This window comes from Electrophorus electricus, chromosome 23, assembly GCF_041902795.1.
Source record: "Electrophorus electricus isolate QZ-2024a chromosome 23, ASM4190279v1, whole genome shotgun sequence".
NCBI classification, from domain to species: domain Eukaryota; kingdom Metazoa; phylum Chordata; class Actinopteri; order Gymnotiformes; family Gymnotidae; genus Electrophorus; species Electrophorus electricus.
This window is the reverse complement of record NC_137519.1, coordinates 12362501-12382500: the sequence shown is the minus strand read 5'-3', so window position 1 is coordinate 12382500 and position 20000 is coordinate 12362501. Positions and strand designations below refer to the sequence as shown.

Genomic DNA, 20000 nt, shown 5'->3' with positions numbered 1-20000 from the left:
AGGACGACTCACAGAGGAACAGAGAGAGTACGTGGAAGGCACAGCAAGGAATAGACAGTCACAGCATTAAACAACCCAGCCCTGTCACAGAAAAACATTCTACAGCCAAAAAGCATCTTTTTGTGGTAATTGTCCGTGCAGTGGACTGTGTGTTAGAACAGTTTAGTGAAGTGCAAAAGGTAAAACTGGGGAGTTTTCCAAAGACGCCCCGGCATCAGTACCCCGCACCCATCTACCACCCCACTCTATTGTGTGTGTGTGTGTGTGGGGGGGGGGGGGGGTTGATGTCTGGGTGTGAGCGCATTATTAGGGCTGAATACATAATTAGGTTTTTTTTTTCTTTCTTAATCCTGTGGAGATGAGAAAATAAAACATTTAACAGTTAAAGGTGCAGAATATGGAAATATGGAAATTAGCACCACTGGTTTCCTGCAGCTCTCCCTTTCTCTCCCTCTGTCTGTCTCCTTCCTTTTATATTTCTGACTCTATTTCCTTTATGCTGAATAACACAGCAGGGCTGTAAATGTGAGAATAGGGAGAGAGAGAGAGAGAGAGAGAGAGAGAGAGAGAGAGAGCTTATCTAAAACCTCTCTATTGTTTCATTCCATACATTTCCCACTAGCAGCCTCTAAAAACTCTCCTCCTCTCTCTCCTCTGCTCTCACAGTAGGTGAGCTTATAGGACGACTTCATATTTTAACTTGTTCGCATCTGTCTTACTGCTTTTCTCTGTTTCCCTCTTTTTTCTGTGTTTCCTCTTCATTACATCACCAGATCAAAAAACCCCATGACTAGGTGCTCAATGGTCAGAGATCATTCCTCTAAACAGAATGTTTAAACATGAATTATTATTTAAGTAATTGAATTATTGAATTAAACTAGAATTTTGTCACAAAATGCTCCCTGGTGTGAGCCGTTTGATTTTGCAAAATTTGTCCTTTGAGAGTTCTGCAGGAGGTCAGTTTGTGGAGGAAGGAGGATGAGGTTTTGTCTGTAGAAGTCTGAGGAGGGAGGTGAGGTTTTGACTATAGAAGTCTGAGGAGGGAGGTGAGGTTTTGACTGTCCGGATATTGAGCTGCTGTGAGACAAGTGGAATTAATTTCTGTACTCATTCTCTTTAATTAACGGGATGAAAAACTCTTTCTATTTTACCCCCCCCCCCCCCCCCCCCACACACACACACATACATGCATGCGCATGCATGCGCACACACACACACACACACACACACACACACACACACACACACACACACACACACACACACACACACCTTAAGGCAGAGCCTGACCAGTCACCTAGGCTGTGTGTGTGTGTGTGTGTGTGTGTGTGTGTGTGTGTGCTTGCGTGCGTATTGGAGGGGGGGTTCATGGGGTGCTACCGTGACTAGCAGTTGCATGGTGATGCAGTAAAGTGAGCCCAGCTCTTTAAGAACAGAGGGACTTCTGTTCTCTGATCTTCTCTCAAATGCACATGCACTCTCCCTGCAGGAAGCCTACTGTTGGCTCGCAGCTTATGAAATTCCACAGAGAGAAAGAGAGGCAGAGAGAGAGAGAGAGAGAGAGAGAGAGAGAGAGGAAGAGAGAGGGGGGCAGGTGGACAAGCTTGGAGCAAAATAACTGATTGCTGTAGATGTCAGAGGTCAAAGGCACTAGCAAGGTCACCACATTTTGCAAGGGGGAGTTGATAAAGCACAAAATAGAGCCAGGAAAGTTTCAAAAGCAGGAGTAAAGTGGTTTCTTTCTCTCTTTCCCTCCCTCTCTCTTGCACTCTTGTTCTCTCACCCCCTCTCTTTCCTTCTCTCTTTCTCTCTCTCTCTCCCTTCCTCCCCTAAACACCCCTACCGGTCTTTTTTTCTTGCTGGAGCAGTAACAGCAACAGTGTAGGTGTTTGAGTTGAAAAGGTTCTCTGTTTGTAAATGATAGTGCTCTAAAAGAGAGACCATAGTCAAGCTTTCTTTTCAATGTGTACGGTAATGATTTCTTACTGATTATATCTTACTTTTACTTTTTACTCTGTAGGCATAAATGAAGGAGAATAAATGGAAAGCATTATTTTTCAGCAAAGCGTTTTTCAAATGCCAGCTGAAGGGAAGGTATCTCACAGCCCCGTTATTCGCAAAGCAGTTTGTGAACGCAGTTGTGTGAGTGTGCTACTACAGGAATATAGAACACTGACCTTTCCCTTCACAGTCTGCCCTACTGAGCTCCAAACTTGGCCTCTACCCCATTATCTCTCACTCACACACACACACACACACACACACACACACACACACAGTCACACGTTTCTGTTCCATGACTCTCTGGGCACGTGTGCTAATGTGTATTTGTTGTTTGAGTGTGTGTTTATGTGTGTGTACATGTGTGCGTGTGCATGCTCCTTAAATAAGCCGTGCACACGCGAGGATGTCTAAAAGGCTCTAAAATTTCGATTGTCGCTTGCTCGTCCTGCGTGATCGTCGTGTATGCAGCGCTGTGACCACGAAGACCAGAGCACCAAAAATCATATCGTCTGTCCACAGAAAAACACCACACTTTTTCAACATCCACATTCAGAGCTTTAAGGAACTTGTTTGAGATTTGCTGGTATAACAACTTTTCTGTAGTCATCCATTTAACAGCTAAACAGCTAATTTCACATGGTTAATTTTATGACATGACTGAACCTGTCAAGCGTGTACACATACATACACGACAGACTGTCAGGGCAGCAGTGTGCTGTGTGTTAGACAAGCCCAGCTACTTCCCCAGCATCACTGCCTCGCCTCGGAAATCTCTCACTCCCACCGCCTCCAACTGGGGCCCCAATCTCACTGCTTCACCTTAGCATGTACCACTGACTCACACTTACTCCAGCACTCTGTTCTAAACAAATACTCTTCAGAAGGCCAATTCTGAAAGATGCTTCAGAGTGTCTGTGTTTATACTGCGTCCCGTGGACAGCATCCCATGAACAGATAGCTGGATGGACAGTTAGATGGATGGATAGATGGATGGATGGATACATGAATGGAAGGATGAATTGACGGATGGATGAACAGATGGATGGATTGATGGATGGATGGAGGGATTTATGTAGGTCTAAAAGGACCTATGCTATCAGTCAGCTTACACCTGCCTGCACATAGTGTGCACATGTATATATGTGTGTGTGTGTGTGTGTGTGTGTCCGTCTTTAGCACTAAATCTTTTCAGCAGCGGATGCTGCTGCTCTCAGCAACTGCCTGGGTGGTTGTTCACCCGTGCTCCCAGATTCCTTTGTTCCACTGACCCAAATAAGGCCCAGTTGGGCCCTTCAGTGACGGCAGCCTCTCCGGGCCGTAGAACCCAACCATGCGACTGGCAGCACACAATAGCAGAAAGCCTCCCACTACGAGGGCAGCGGAGACTATCACCAGCACACAGCGCCGCATGCCTGCTGCGATCTTTACAAAACATGTTACCGTATTTCCCGTGTGGTGTCAACAAAGCAATACGAAGCACAATACCAAGAGTCAGCAAGACTCGGTTTCCAACAAAAGCCAGATAACCTAATAACACACGAGGGTGGGAAAAGACAGAGCTGTGCGGCTAAATCCAATCCTCACACCCAGCCCACCAACAGCTGCACATGCAATCTAACCATGGCTTCTCTAAAGACAGGAGTTGTCACTTATTTCCAGAAAAGCAAGTATGAGCACAATCAACAGATCTACATTAAGATCACAAAGATCTTTTCCTGCCATTACAGTGAGTGCTCTCAGTCCTGGACCTTGGGAGCCCACACTGCAAGTTAATGCATTTTTCCCTAATCTAACACACCTGATTCAAATCATCACATAATGGGCAAGCCCATTACGTGTTGGGTCAGGTGCGCTGGATGAAAGAAGACCCGAAATTGAAAAATACAGCATCTTCAAACTGCACCACAACGTTTGAGTTTACTGCAACCAAATGGATTCCACTGCCTTCCACTCCAAAAAGAGACCACATCCAGGTGCATAACAGACCAGTGAGGTCAAGGCAATGTGTGAGGACTCTCACCTGGGGAAGGTGAGGCATGGGAAGGTGGAGACACTCACCTGTTGTTGTTCCTGAGCTTGACGTGGCCTCCAGGCTCCAGGATCTGACCGTTCTTCAGCCAGGTGAGCTGGGGCGAGGGCTCCCCCTGGGCCAGGCAGGTGAAGATGGCCGTGGTGCCTACTGGACGTGCGATAGACTGGGGAGGCTGAACAAACTCAGCTGGGGCTGGAAGGAGGAGAAATGGACAGATTGACAGAAAGACATACAGACAGACAGAGAAAGAAACCATCAGACAATTGCCCTGGCAGAATATGTCTTCACAATCAGAGATACAAAGCAGAAACAGAACCTAACCTAAGGTTAGACTCAGCTTAGACTCAGGTTAGACTCATCTTAGACTCAGGTTAGATTCAGGTTAGACTCAGATCACAGTCTAACCACTGAAAGGGCAAAACACCATGGCAAGGCCAATGACAGAGAAGACGGCATACCTCCTCTTTCACTAAAAGAATTTTCAAAATATAAGGTAAATGTAACAAATTTACAAATCAAATCCCAGAATCCCTACAAAGAATGGGATTTTTTTTTTTGACTGATGGACATAGGGGCTGTTGCAGCAATTTGTTGCATTGCAATACCCTGAAGGACAGTCATTCAAAAACATACAGTAGGTGTATACGCGCATCTGTGTGTGTGCGAAATGTACGTGTCTGCAGGTGTTTTTGTAGGTGTGTATATATCCATGGGGGTTCTAGAGATAATACAGAGTGATGAAATATCAGTGATTTTGTACATATGGCTTGTTTTTAATGGTATTCTATTGATGTTCTAAATCTTATATTGTTCTTGCATAATAGCTTAGGCTATCATATAAAGAGCACTATTCCCTAGCAGAAAAGCACATTTAGGCTTGCCACAATCTGACGGACAGTGAGAGGTCACACCATGCCACAGACACACCTACAAGCATGCATTCCTGCTCATGTACTATTATCACTTTTTCTTATTCTTATTTTTCTTGATTTTATAAGTGTCATTATTATAATCTTACATACCTGTTAATATTAATACATCAACCAAACTCTAATTTTACAGATGCAAATGTACTTTTATGTTCCACAATGGTCTTTTGTACTGCAATGTAGTTGTATGTTCTTAAATCTACAGAAAAGCTTTGGCAATACAAATATTAATATTTATTATGGCAATAAAGAAACCTTGAATCGAATTGAGAGGGAAAGGGAGAGAGAGAGGTAGAGGAAGAGAAAGAGAGGGAGAGAGAGAGAGACAGGGAGAGAAAGAGAGAGGGAGAGAGAGAGAGAGAGGTAGAGGAAGAGAAAGAGAAAGAGAGAGGGAGAGAGAGAGAGAGAAAGAGAGAGAGGGAAAGAGAGAGAGGGAGAGAGAGAGGGAGAGAGAGAGAGAGAGGTAGAGGAAGAGAAAGAGAAAGAGAGAGGGAGAGAGAGAGAGAGAAAGAGAGAGAGGGAAAGAGAGAGAGAGAGAGAGAGAGAGAGAGAGAGAGAGAGTTTTGCGATTACAGCGACAGAAGAACTAAGCTCAGGTTAAGCCTTCATTTCATTAACTTCGTAAAAAAAAATTTAAAAGCTAGAGAAGACAGAATCCACACGTGGACATCTGGCCAAATTAAAACCGATTAAGACAAAACATATTAAGTGATACCAAAGCAGATTTGAGGTCTGGGAGGGGAGGCCTCACACTAATGTGAAAGGGGTTCGAAGTTTCCTTGCTTGGCCTCTGGAGTGAAGCCCACCCCCAATGTCCTGATGTAGAACTGCCCTTTTCTTCAGCCATGTTCCATTAACTCTAACTGACAGAGAGTCACACTTAATCCGAGACACGATTACTTCTTAATTAGGTTGCATTTAGTTTTAGCCGGTAATTTGCGATTACTGTCCAATTAGTAGCCACATGCTTGATATTGCAATTTCCTTTGCTACAATTACTGCCATATCTTTTTTACCCCTTAGCCTTATTATATGACACATCAATGCTGGCGTCCATAGTGAGCTAAGCTTAATCATTTTAGACAGTAAAATTCTCTGACAGCCACAAAAATCAAAGTTGCAGAGTTTGCGAGGGCTGAGACTGCACTTGTGGCTCCTAAGGGCGAGTTAATGCCGAGGGGTCTGTTGTATAAAAAAGAAAAAAAGAGGAAGGCCGTGAACGTCTCTTCCTGCGTGCGCAGCGGAGACGTGTGCTCTCGGCCGCTCCGCTGGAGGACAAGTGCTGGACAGGGCAGGAGGGAGTGAGACGATGGCAAGAAGGGAGAGACGCAGAAGAAAGGGGCCACGCAAAAGAGCATCCTGGGAGGAGGTAGCAGAGAGAAATAAAGAAAATGCAGCCACAAACAGAAATAATGAGGAAACGGCATGAAGACCTGTTAAACGCACTAATCAGCGTCCGCGCAGAGGTTTGGGTGGAGCCTGGAGCTGGAGTGTGACAGAGCTCATCCATCCTCAGCCAAAGCTGCACTACACCCATCGCCCCGACACTGCACGCCCAGGCATCCCGCCCCAACAGAGCAGCCCGTGGCACGTGCCTGCATCGTTCGATGGATGACCGTTAGCCTCCACTGGTGTTCACCCACAACCAAAACACAAAAAAAGAAGAAAGAAAACCCCCACCAAACTTTGGTCTGCTAGATGTCTGCATAATTACAGTTCCAGAGCAAGAGGAGTCTGACCATCATCTGGCCATCGTCCGCGCTGAGGAGAGAGTGCTTTTCTTTGTACTTTCAGTGATCAATGAGGGGATCAAAGGCATTGGCACCCAATTACAGCATGACTTTTCATCTGGGTGCTCTGTAATGAAGCCCCGCCACTGTCCCGCATGGTTCCCGAAGATTAAATGAAATATTGATTAGGCCATAGTGTTACTATTGGCTCTACGGTGGTGCAAAGATCTGGTCAGTGAGAGAATTCTGCAGGGCTAGAGGCTTCTATCCTACAATAATACAGAGAGAAAAGATGAGAAAGCACGTGTGGACCTCTCTGGGGTGCATCTGATTGGTCAGAGGCATAATATGATGGGGAGGGATTGGTCAACTCAAGAAAAATACAAAAAGCAGGTTTGTCGGGTAACAGTATGGCAGCGTGAAACTTCCCCATTCTTGGCCAACAGCCAAAGGACGGGTAAACCTGACAGGACGGCTGACTCACCCTGTACCACCAGGTGACCCTGAGCAGTTCTCCGCAGGCGGGTACCCGGTTTGTTGGCTGCGCAGACATAGATGCCCGAGTGCTGCACCCGGACATCGGAGATCATCAGGTTCCCTGTGCCCACCACCTGGATGCCCTCCACTCCAATCGGGCGACCGTCTGTCATGCAGGTGCCGGGGAGGGGCAAAAGAGAAAGATAGGGAACAGACCACCACACAGAAGGGGGAGAGAGGGGCAAGTAGAAACCAAAACAAACAAACAAACAAAAGGAAACGTGAGACAATAATAAGGAGTTAGTTATCTCATGTTCCTAGACCACATGGTTCAAATATTTCAGAACAACAACAATAAAAACAACAACAACAAATATGAGACAAGTACATAAACGTCAGAATTAATGCAGGCACTACGTGATGACCAACTACCAAAACGTGCAACACTGAATGGATGAATATTTCTCTAGTTCTTCAAATAATATACATATGACTGATTTTTTTTATACATTTATATAAATAAAATATTCAAAAACGAGTACTGATATTTTGACCAGTTGTTGACACAAAGCTATTGGATGTTTTTGGATTAAATAAGAGTAATAAGGAGTGAAATGTCTTATATTCATATCATGGCACAGGAAATATTTTCATGGTGGAAACAACAGCACCAGCTAGAGAAATGGTGGAAGCAGAAGATTAATATCTGACCAGATAACTCTCAGGAGAAACAAACAAAAACATTCATAGCTTTGGAGCTTTGTCCTTGAATATGGTTTAGTGAGGCTGGGGGGGGAGGGCCTAGAGAGGGAAGTAAAAAAGCATGAGAGAGAGGGAGAGAGAGAGAGAGAGAGAGAGAGAGAGAGAGAGAGAGAGAGAAGGAGAGAGAGAGAGAGAGAGAGAGAGAGAGAAGGAGAGAGAGAGAGAGAGAGAGAGAGAGAGAGAGAGAGAGAGAGAGAGAGAGAGAGAGAGAGAGAGAGAGAGAGAGAGATGACAAAGACAGCAAAGGGGGAAGAGAATAAGAGAAAAAAGTTCCCAGCATGCTCATCTAAAGCTTGGGTACCCATAGCAGCAGTCGTGTGCCATTTTCCAGGCTGCATGTGCACGATCGTGAGAAGCACTGGACTGAGTGGGGGGGGGGGGGGGGGCTCTGCGTGAACAAGCACACAGGAGGCTATACACAAATGCCCATGACGCAGGAGAATTACGTTGCCATGGCATCACGGCGTGTGTGTGTGTGTGTGTGTGTGTGTGTGTGTGTGTGTAACTGTTCTATCATGCAAAGGGTGCACACTCATGTGTGTGATTCTAGATCCAGATCCAGCTCTGTTTGAACAGAACTCTGTGTGTGTGTGTGTGTGTGTGTGTGTGTGTGTGTGTGTATGTGTTTGTGTGTGTGCGCGCATGTATCACTGTCCCTCTGTTTGTGCGTGCGTGCGTGTGTGTGTGTATCACTGTGTGTGTGTGTGTGTGTGTGTGTGTGTGTGTGTGTGTGTGTGTATATCACTGTCCCTCTGGTTCTGTGTGTGTATGTATGTGTGTGCGCGCGCATGTATCACTGTCCCTCTGTTTGTGTGTGTGTGTGTGTGTGTGTATCACTGTCCCTCTGGTTGTGTGTGTGTGTGTGTGTGTGTGTGCGCGCATGTATCACTGTCCCTCTGTTTGTGTGTGTGTGTGTGTGCTGCATGATTTACTACTCTGCTTATGTGGCTTAGCTCCTGGTCCCCAGTAAGTCTGTAGCATTCCTTTTGTGCACTTTACATCAGAAAATGAATTATAAATGTCGACCCCGGTGCTGCACATAACAGTAAAAAAAAAAACTAACAAAAGCATTAACATTTCCCCTGTTGTCACACAACAGTGACTCCGCCCAACTCTCCACCCAACCCCCACCCCACTCTGTCTCCATTCTATATCCATGTTGTTATTATGCTGTGCATTAAGATGGCAGGTGGACATTGCCTGGGCTTAATTTAGAATGACTAGGCTGACATCTGCCAAGTCAAGTTACATGGTACTAAAACCTATTCTAAGCCCCGTGGATTATACAGTGCATCGTTCGGATTTAGAAAGTATCCAGAAGTTGCAGCTCCACTAAGTCAGAGCTGAAACAAGCTGACCTTGTTGCTGGGTCAAGTCGTCGTTATTTAGGTTTTCACTGAAACTCATTAAACTCATTACTCGTTGTATTGTTTTCTAGGGATGCAGGACACTGGGCTGTTTTGATTGTCACTGAGAATAATTTTACCAAAAAATATTGCATTGACATCAATGCAGACACACAGTAAGCTAAAACGTGAGGGCAGTGTGGCTGTCTGCACTAAACATGACAGTATAGCGAAGAGCTCCATAACACGCTTCATAACTCTCCTCACTACATCACGTTTTACACTTTGATTGCTAATTCATGTAGGAGTAAGACCAAAATAACAATAACAACAAAAAGCTCAAAACCCCCTGAAATATCCCCCGCCAATATCCACTAGAAAGTGTCTTGATGAAGAGGTAAGGATGAGACTGCACTTAAGATCACACAGCCTGTAAGACTCTCAATACACCATCACCAGACACAGCAGAAGTAAGAGGCATCTGCAAACTCTTAGTCGACTGCAGGCGACGCGTCATGGGTGTAGCGAGAGAGGCAAGCACTATCTCCAACGGTCCAGCAGGTGGTTTAGTAGATAAAAAGCAGACAAATCCAGAATTTTAAGATGGATAAACTAATCCATTTAGATATCGTCGGACTACAGGAGCTGCTATTCAACCTCAACTTTCTTTTCCTCTTACAAATTGCTCACACTACCCAGTGAGGAGTGCAGAAACCTGGAGGAAGTCATTCTTTAGCCAAAGTTCAAGGGGTGTCATCGCTTTGCATGTCCAAGCAGTTCTGGATAAACGTTATTCACACCTCGAGGGGATTCCTCTCTGATAGCTAACATTTTTGACAAATTTCATCCATGCACTTTTGAGATCTTAGAATGATGTCCAATAGAGGAGTAGACTATAATGTCATCAGTTTCAAGTCTGTTAAAGTAAAAGGTGAAGTGCCCTCAGCACTGCAGGAACTACTCCTGTAACACATTGATAAATGCAGGTTGTAAAATATTGGCAGAAATGATGGCTAGCAGGCTTTGATCCCACACATCCTGGCCTAGATCATTCCGATCAGGTTGAGTTTCCACAGAAAAACACCCAAGACAATTACTTAAAGTGATGTGTACATGTACATCATCGGCCAGACCCTATTATCTAAAGTGACTTGCATGTTTAAAATATGACCGTAGGCACCAAAAAGGCATTTTAGATCTGGGGTTTTTTTCTTGTGTGTGTGTGTGGGGGGGGGGGGGGGGGGGGTGTCCGTTTTTTTGTTAGAACCATCCCCTTTTCCAGTTGCAAAACGTGGTGAGAATGGGATCCTTTCTCATGATGAAAATGACCATGCTATGGACAAAAGGAAGAGCCAGAATCCTATATTTTGAGGGTTTCATTCAAAAGACTTACATTTAAATTTTAATTTACCACCCACATCAACAAACAAGTTCGCACAAAGGTCTACAAAATCTGGAGGTCAGATGTTGGAGGTCACATCAGGATAAATACATAAACTGTGAAAGATCAGTGGGATTGAAAGAACATTGCTGCTCTTTGATTCTCATTTGAGCCCAAATGTATTCACTGTCACTTTCAAAACAAACCTTTTATCCTGTTTATTATTAAGATTGGAGCTTTGAAATGCCAGTGCAATGGCCACTGTAACACAGCAAAATGTTTTTGGGACAAAGAGGTCTGAAAGGAAGTTGGACCTCAAATCTCAATTATGCCATATTTCCTACAAACTTGTGTACAATAGAGATTTATTTAGAAACAGCCAGGCAGCCTGACTTGGCATCAGATAAGAGGCTTCCTTTAGGATTTAAACAGTTTGGTGAGAATGTCTCATGTGCTTGACTGGCATGCATAATGCATTTTCCACCTACCTGGTGGAAACTGCAGCCTTTCATGATTAATGAAAAAACAATAAATAAAATTATAACCAACACTAATATTGAGAGATAAGAAGATAGACACATTCATAAAGAGCTAAAGAGAGAGAGAGAAAGAGAGAGATGGAGAGCGAGAGAGCGTGTAAAAAAAAAAGCTGCAGGCTGTATTTTGTGCAGTATTTTGGTTTGTCTACAAACAATGAAAAAACTAAATACACAGACTATCTGGATAAAGAAGAGGAAACACAAACAGCATGTATGGCAGTAACCACTGACCTGTCACGCCGTTATTGCATCCATTATACAGCTAACCCTCCATGCACACACTCACTCTCCCTCTCTCTCTGTAATCCAATATCTCCAAATGCAATTCCATTTAGTTAGCACTTAATTCCAACAATATTCTGCAAGGCAATATCCACTGTTTGATTATTATCACCACTTACAGGGAGCACCAGGAATTTACATTTGGAACAAATAAATCTGATCACGTAATAGCTAAGATAGACGGTCAGATTTCTAATATCAAAATCCGATATCAAAATCCTTTACTGTAGAAAGTGGTAAGGATAGACAAAGTATATAGTAAGGCAAAGCATAATCAAATTATATGTAAATTGACAAATGTCATTCACTATAAACGATATATCATTAGTGATATATTTAATTCACATTTAGGAAATCTTCAGTTACTATGATGATCAGGAGAGAAACACTTCTGAAGAGAAATAAAAGTCAAAGCCTAAGCATATATGACCTCATCTGTCAATCAGGGTCAACTCTGACAATACAGAGTGTGATGTCACATGCAATTTATGAATATGCAGATTAAACCTAAATGTCTTAAAGGAATAGCAAATAATTTGCCTGTTGTGGCATGTGCACACATGTTAATGCCATTCAGTTGCATACAAACCACTCACAGATACATACATACACTCTCTCACACACACACACACACCCACACACCCACACACACACACACACACACACACACACACACACACACACACACACACACACACCCACACCCACACACACACACGATAGCACTTCATCATGGCACAACACTGCTAAAGGCAGACACTTTTTTCTGCATTAATTTCTATGAAGGTCAGTAAGATTGATATCAGGTAAAGAGCCCTGCAGATCATCTGAAACCATCTTTAATCCAAAGCCTTCATAAAGTCATGGGCTTTCAACAAGAAGGGTGAAATTTTTCACAGCTAATGTCCATATCACAGTGGGAGAGTGTGGAAAGATTTTTTATTTCGACATGGTGAGAGGTCAGGCTGTACATATTGCAGATTCTGCCTTCATAGCACACCATCTCTCTTTCTTATTCACTTTATGCCAGTAATGAGGGTGGGTTTGCTCTCCAGAGTCAGATGCTTGTGAATCAGTCAGTTAACCAGTTAATTAAGTTGAGCCTTGTGATTTAGAAAAGCTTTCCCTTAGTAACCATGTTTGTTAAGACATGAAAGGCAGAAATTGGTTCTGGGTCAACATTATTAGCCTGAGATGTTTTACGCATGGCAGCTCAGGGATTTGAGCTCTTAAGGGATGAGAAAGGCGAACTGGAGCTTCAATTACCAAGGCGGCTCCACGACACGATGGGACGGGGGTGGCCCGTGGCCACACACTCCAGGATGGCCGTCTGGTGCACGGTGAGGGTGAGGTTTTCTGGACCAACCAGGATCATGGGATCTTTGTAAACAGAAGACTGGGAGCCTTGAGAGAGAGAGAGAGAGAGAGAGAGAGAGAGAGATGCACACTCAAATTGAGAACCTCCCCATTCCTACTTCTTGTAAGTAAACACATGCATACCAACACCTACACTCATAGTCTTCTTTGCTAAATATGTTTACATTAACTAGTTAGATTTGAATATACATTATCACTATTTTTTATTCTTACAGGTGGTGATTGTGCTTTTGCTGTAATTTTTGGTTTTGCAGAAGCTATATATTAATTTTCAATGCTTTGACAATATTGTACTTTGCACTGTCATGCACTTAAAGCCATCTGGACAGAGAGAAAGAAAAGGACAGTATGAAAGAGGAAATGGATTAAAGAGAATAAGAGAAAAGTGTAGAGTTAGATAAATGGATGAGAGAGAGGTGATGACAAAATCAGGCCAAAATCAAGAAAAGCAAAAGTAGAACCTAAGTGTGGTTTACATATTCAAACCTCTGTGACAGGTCAGTGAATTTAGCAAACTTATCTGTACGTGTGTGTACGTACGTGTGTGCTCATGTGCATATGTGTGTTGAGTGTGGGTTTGAATGTGTGCATATACAGTATTTTTTTATTTTTTTTGTGTGTGTGTGTGCGTGCGTGCGTGCGTGCGTGTGCGTGCGTTTGTGTGTGTGTGTGTGTGTGTGTGTGCGTGCGTGCGTGCGTGCGTGCGTTTGTGTGTGTGTGTGCGTGCGTGCGTGTGTGTGTGTGTGTGTGTGCGTGCGTGCGTGTGTGCGTGCGTGCGTGCGTGCGAGTGTGTGTGCGTGCGTGTGTGCGTGTGTGCGGTTTTAAGGCTAGACCTGAAACAGTGAGCCGAGCTCCAGCACTGTGTTTGACTCCAGCGCTGTTGTGGGCGACGCAGCAGAACACCCCGCCATCATCTGGCCGAACACCCGTTATCTGCAGCACACCTGTGGGCAACAGAGTATACCTGCCCCGAGAGCAGAGGTGTGGAGCAAAGGTCAATGCAGGATTACAATTTGTGTGCATGTGTGTGCGTGTGCATGTGTGTATTGTGTTTTCCTGAGGCTTGCAAGAGCCAGACAGCAAGGAGAGCAAAAATTGTAATTGGTTTAGGATTAAGTTACAGCTCTGGCAAATTTTGGTAAATAGATAGTTTGACAGTTTTACAATCCAGTGACGTGTACTAAGAAATATACCAAAACTCTATAAAATAACCTGCATAAAAGACCTGTTTCAGTTGTGGCCCATTACTAGGTCAATTTATTAAACCTCAGTAAATGTATACATGGAAATATACATATGAAAAATATCTCCTTAAACCACTTCTCTAAGAGCAGATCAGTAACTGCTTTAACAAAGGGTATAGTGAGGTTAAAGGGTTAGGCATCAGCTCATGGTAATAGATATGCTAATGACTATGTATGCCTGGGGTCAACCACGGTGAAGTGTTAAGGCCTCAGCATGCTTCTTCGCCCGGCTTTGGTGGACATTATGACATAAGTGACTTAAAAAAAGCAAACAAGAGCACATATGGTGCAGGGTCCTTGCCGGTCGAACTCCGCAGACAAAAACACTACGCATCAAAGCTTGTGCTCAGTGGAACGTGCACAACAAGCAAAATGAAACTGGCAAAATTAAGTGGGCTTCTAAGTTTGTGAAGGCGCTTTAGGCTTTGTGCCACCAATGTCAGCAGTGTTGCCTCTGCAGTGAGTGTGCCGAGGCCGTTAGGCTTGTAGAGAGTTAGCTTTTACCCCTTACAGTAATGTGTGTGTGTGTGTGTGTGTGTGTGTGTGTGTGTGTGTGCGCATGCGTACACATGTAGGCGCATATCTGTGCACGGGGGTGCGTGTTTACCTCTCGTCGCTGGTGTCCACGGGGCGTCCGTCTTTCTCCCAGCTGATGACTGGCTCAGGTAGGCCGTGGACCTGGCACTGGAAGCGTGCCAGCCCTGACAGATCAGCCCGCACAGAGCGCGGGTGCACATGGAAATCCGCCATCGCTGGAGCAAGACAGATGGAGAGAGAGAGAGAGAGTATGACAGAAAGAGAGAGGAGTTATGAACTTTCAGTATACATCTATTAGTGTTGATTTCACTATGCAAAAAAGGAAGCACGGGTTCTTGGTTGAGATAAGGAAGGGGACTCAAAATCAGTGTGTGCGTGCGTGTGTGTGTGTCTTTGAAGACCTGAAACATTCCAGGCAGAATTTCTCAAAGACCCTCTCAGGCTTGCCAGCAAGCTATGAAATTGTCATCTTTCTGTGACTCGGAGTGTGTCTTTTAAATCCAGTGTGTGTGCTTGCTTGTGCTGTGTGTGTCTGACATCTGAGTGTGTGTGCGAGTGTGTGTGCATGTTCACAGAGGAGCCTGATGACTGCAACACCTCTTTGCCTGTGTTACATTGGCATTGCAATACTACTGCAATACCTGCTTGCCAGTATCCCAGTTGTAGTGGCAGTACACACAGTCCTAATCTATAGTATGAGTGGGCAGAGAAATTCTAATATTGCATGCAATGACTCACATAAGCACATAAAAACACAGACACACAATCATAGCTTACACTGACAAGCACAGGGCAACACATTCACACAAATCAATACACATGCACACACACACACACACACACACACACACACACACACACACACACACACACACACACACACACACACACACACACACGCACAAAACAGTGCCAAAGGCCAATCATATCTGTGTGAATGAATGAGGTAGAGTAATAACAGGCCTGCTCAGTTACACAAGCTCATATACTTACACACCCTGGTCTAGAACTGAATGAATGGAAGCCAATTAACCCCCAAAGCAGTGGGTGATTAACCAACCTGGACTACAGAGAACCAGGTGGACAAAAGACAATGAGACAGGGGAAACAGGCTCGTGTGTTGACTCCCCCCACCCCCAACACACACACACACAAACACACCCTCACACCCATTCTAAAGTGCACACACGCACACACACACACACACACACACACACACACAGACAAACACATCCTCACACCCATTCTAAAGTGCACACACACACACGCACGCACACGCACGCACACACACGCACGCACACAGACAAACAAACACACACACACACAGACAAACACACCCTCACACCCATTCTAAAGTGCACACACGCACACACACACACACACGCACACACACCTGTACTAAAAGACATGTAGCTGTGTACATGGACACTATTTCTCTTTCAAATGCACAAATACAGACACATTGTCTTCATGTAGCTAATTATTACTATGCATATACTTGAACCTATTCCTAAATAACTGAAAAGAAATCTTTTTTCTTCTTCAAATTAAAGCTAAACTTGATGAATTAAAATGGATTTTTATAGTGATGTGCAAAATACCTGCGCAAGACCAGAATTCTTTGCTTCCTTCTCAATGTGGGGACATTGACAAGAAAAATTCACTTCCAACATTACACTTGGTTATCACCTTAAAAGCTTTTGCAGAAAATATTCTAAAGTCCTCAGAGAAACAATTCGTAGTCTCTTTCTGTCCAACCACAAACCTGCTGGATGTTCCGAGATGCTTTGTGCTAAATATCTTTATTTAGTCTGTCAATGTCATCACTGCCAATGTGAATGATGTAGATTAGTAAGCTGCTCGATGAAGAGCCTTTCAGTAGTGGAGGGATGCCTACGGCAGATATCCTTTGGAACTTTGGCAGTATGAGCATTCGAACATGGTGAAAAGATGACAGCAGTGTCCACACAGAGAATGTTCATCCTGCAATGTTCATACGGTTCCTACGCTGTTCTAATCTGATTATTACATATTAATTGAGATTATTTTATAGGTAATGCAGATCTGATTTTTCTGGGCAGTGTGAAGACAAAAATCTGACCCCCGATGTCCATTTCACACCTCATCATATCCATGCTTATGTGGCCCCAGAGAGAAATATCAGATGGGAGTGTGCGTCTCAGTCACACAACCGGAAGTATACCAAACAGCACGAAAGTAAAGCCTTATCGACTGTACAGTACCTGTACCTATATGCCTCCATATACAATGTGGATCATTTAGAGTATGCTTGTAGCCTTGGGCAATCACCTTCCTTGCTAATGCAGCCAATTCCATCATACAGAGCGGTGGAATTCTTTCGGTGTTTTTGCCAGATTTCTTTTACCCCAAGACTCACCCAGACAGATTTCATTTCACTCATCATATCTACTTGTAGGCCACAACTGATGAAATACCCAGCAATTTACTCTGAGAACCACTATAAATGATCTGACCTTTGCTAAAAGTAATCAACTCTTAGTCTTGGCTATATGTCTAAAAGTCTCAAATTAGCAGATACCTAACCTACAGCCTTATAAATGACCAACTGAAATTCCTCATTGATTACAAAATGCTACTATATAGCGCCAACAGTCTTGGTCTGTAATATCTGAGTGATCTCATCAGATTACTTCAATCCGCTGGGCCTGCTTCAATCACAAGGGGGTTTCTTCAACCTTAGCTACAACAATAAAAGTCACCTCACAGGACAGAGCTTGTTCCCGAGAGAACTTCCTAACTACGCTTGCTTCAGATTTCACAGCAGAATTGGGAAGCAAGTCTGGTGTGATTGATGTGGCTCAACTCAACCACTTGAAAATAATGCTTCAGCAAAACAGAAGACGCCTTATCCTTCCCCAAGTTGCATGTGATTCTCTAAAACAAAAGTGCATGACAGCTACACTGAGCAAATCAAGGCAAGAGGGCCAGCTGGGTTAAGCAGCACGTTATCTCCTGGAAATGCAGGCGTGTCCCAGTAAACACTGTCCTCCGGCCCAAAGCCCGCTATCGTTGGGTTCCCAGCTTTCGGTCCGTCTCTTGGTGAGAGAACGTGACATGGGGGCGGAGCCGTCAACACAAACTCAATTAGCACAAGACCAGGCCTCTTTCACAGCCCACGCCACAAGTGCCCTTTTTCAAATGTCAGCCGTAATTAACTCGGGCCAAGCGGGCCGTTCGGAACCCTTTTAGCATAACAAGAGCTCAGGACTCTCTCTCTCTCTCTCTCGCTCACCCCCCCCCCCCCCCCCCCTCCCTCAGATGTTGTCTTTCGGCTGGTCTGGATTATTCAAGCTAAGATCCTTCAGCAGTGTTTCACCGGGCCCTTGGCTAGAAGGTGGGGGAGTTGAGCTTTCTGCCTTACTAATGGGCTGTTTTGTTTGTGCAAATGCTGAGACAAAGGCTGAGGGGTGAAGAGGGCCAGGGAAATGAAGACAGAGAGAAAGAGAGAGAGAGAAGGAAAGAGATGGAGGGAAGCGCATTCTCACAGGAAAGGGAAAATGAACTTTCACATGTCTGAGTCACTGACTAAAGACTGTCTCTTTTCAGTTCACTCTCTCTCTCTCTCCTTTCTTTCTTATGTCTAACATGTATCTCTATGACTTTCTATCACTCGCCGTTCGTCCCCCAGCACTCTTTCTCTCGCTGTGTTTATTTCAGGTTTTCATTCTGTCACTTGACAAGACTTTGGTTAGAGTTATTAAAGCTACAGTGACAAATGGAAATGCCACTGGGGAAGTTTATTTAGAAGTTGCTCAGAATTTCCAAGTATTACACAGTGTTTCCATCAGAACAGAAGCACTTGGCTATAAAAAAAATAAATAAATAAAAAAGAATGATCAAGGTCCAGTTTCACCCTTTTTGAGAGAAAGAGGAGCGAGACAGCTGGAGGAGTTTTTTCATTCATCTGATGCACATTTGATGTAGGCCAGGAGACCAGAAGACCAGGAGATCAAAAGCATCCATTTACACTGACCTGAGCAGTTCGTAGCATTTCAGAACAGAAACCGAACTGATTGCTGCATGCAAGAGGCTGTCTGCAGTGAACCAAAAATGACATGTTCTGTGGTGGGCTCGGTGGTAGCCATGGGGTTTTATTAAACCACACACACACACACACACACACACACACACACACACACACACACACACACACATCAGGAGTGTTAGGGATTGTCTTTCTCATGGGTAAAAAGTATAGATACAAGAAAATGGTTAGCTGTTTTACCCATAAGGCAAAGTGGCTGGCAGTCAGAAAGCAGAGATGAGGTTTCAGGGAGAAGACGAGAGAACAGTCTCAAACCACTTATGATCAAAGTCTGGCTGTTTTTTTAAACCTGTTTTTCCACTTGGCCACACACTCCTTTTCTCCCAGATGCAGAGCCTTATAAAATATGCTGTGTCCTGTTTTATTTTAAATGATTAACCCTCAAAATTCATTTAGTTGTGTACTTGTATATAGCTGAAATGACAATAAAACCTCTTTGAACTTGAACTTGAACTTTGAACTAGTTATACTGGTTTTATGTAAGAGAATTCAACCCCGGGCCTATGGATGCTCCAAGTTTACACAGATCAGAGATGGCAAATTAGAAGATGGCTAAAAATGATATCCAAGTGTTTGGACATCATAGTGAGCACTGTTATCTGTGAGGAAATGGGTGCCAGGAGGGGTGCATCATGCTACCCAGGCACCGCCTGAATCTGGCCGCTCCTCCAAACTCAGCGTCAGAGCAATGGAGCCACAGAGAAGAAACCATGGAGAGACCAACAATCACTTTGAAGGAACTACAGAGTTCAGTGGCTGAGACTGGATGCTACGTGTGGTGCAAGCAAACACCATCCCAACAGTGGCAGCATCATGCTGTGGGAAGACTCTTCCTCGGCAAGGACTGAGAATCTTGTTAAAACTGAAGGAGATGTACAGTACAAAATACAGGGAGACATTCAAAACAACCTGATTCAGGCTGGTAAAAACATAACAAAATGGCAGAAAGTTCAGCTTTTTGCTTTTTATTGCAGCAAAGGGTGGTTTGAAAGAATTGAATACATATACAAGCAGTGCTTTTTCAGTCTGATTTTTTTAATAAAGATCTAAGGACCAGTCAGTGTTAGATAGGGAGGTAGTTGTAATTAAGGGAGTTGAATACGCACCCCCACCTAATTTATATATATATATATAGACACACACACACACACACACACACACACACACACGTTCTGGGACTGGTGTCGTGTCAGATTCACAGGACAAGAGGACAGGCATGAATGGTGCAGAGAGAACAGCCCACATCTTTTATAGGGTGACCCACAAACACACA

General features: G+C 44.1%; 1 protein-coding gene across 3 annotated transcripts in view; it reads right to left on the bottom strand.

Moving 5' to 3' along the window:
- igdcc3 (immunoglobulin superfamily, DCC subclass, member 3) overlaps positions 1–20000 on the bottom strand; it is a 63074-nt gene that overhangs the window by 12973 nt on the left and 30101 nt on the right. For 2 of the 3 annotated variants that reach the window (XR_014119554.1, XM_027008948.3), the window contains exons 3-7: positions 14711–14855; positions 13693–13823; positions 12749–12886; positions 7180–7338; positions 4063–4228 (exon numbers count right to left, since the gene is read on the bottom strand). Coding sequence is in view for 2 of the 3 variants with exons in the window: in XM_027008948.3 (XP_026864749.2) it covers positions 4063–4228; positions 7180–7338; positions 12749–12886; positions 13693–13823; positions 14711–14855 (739 nt within the window). In the remaining variant the exon portion in view is untranslated. The remainder of the gene's footprint in view (positions 1–4062; positions 4229–7179; positions 7339–12748; positions 12887–13692; positions 13824–14710; positions 14856–20000) is intronic. The other variant, XM_081706242.1, reaches the window with a different exon arrangement.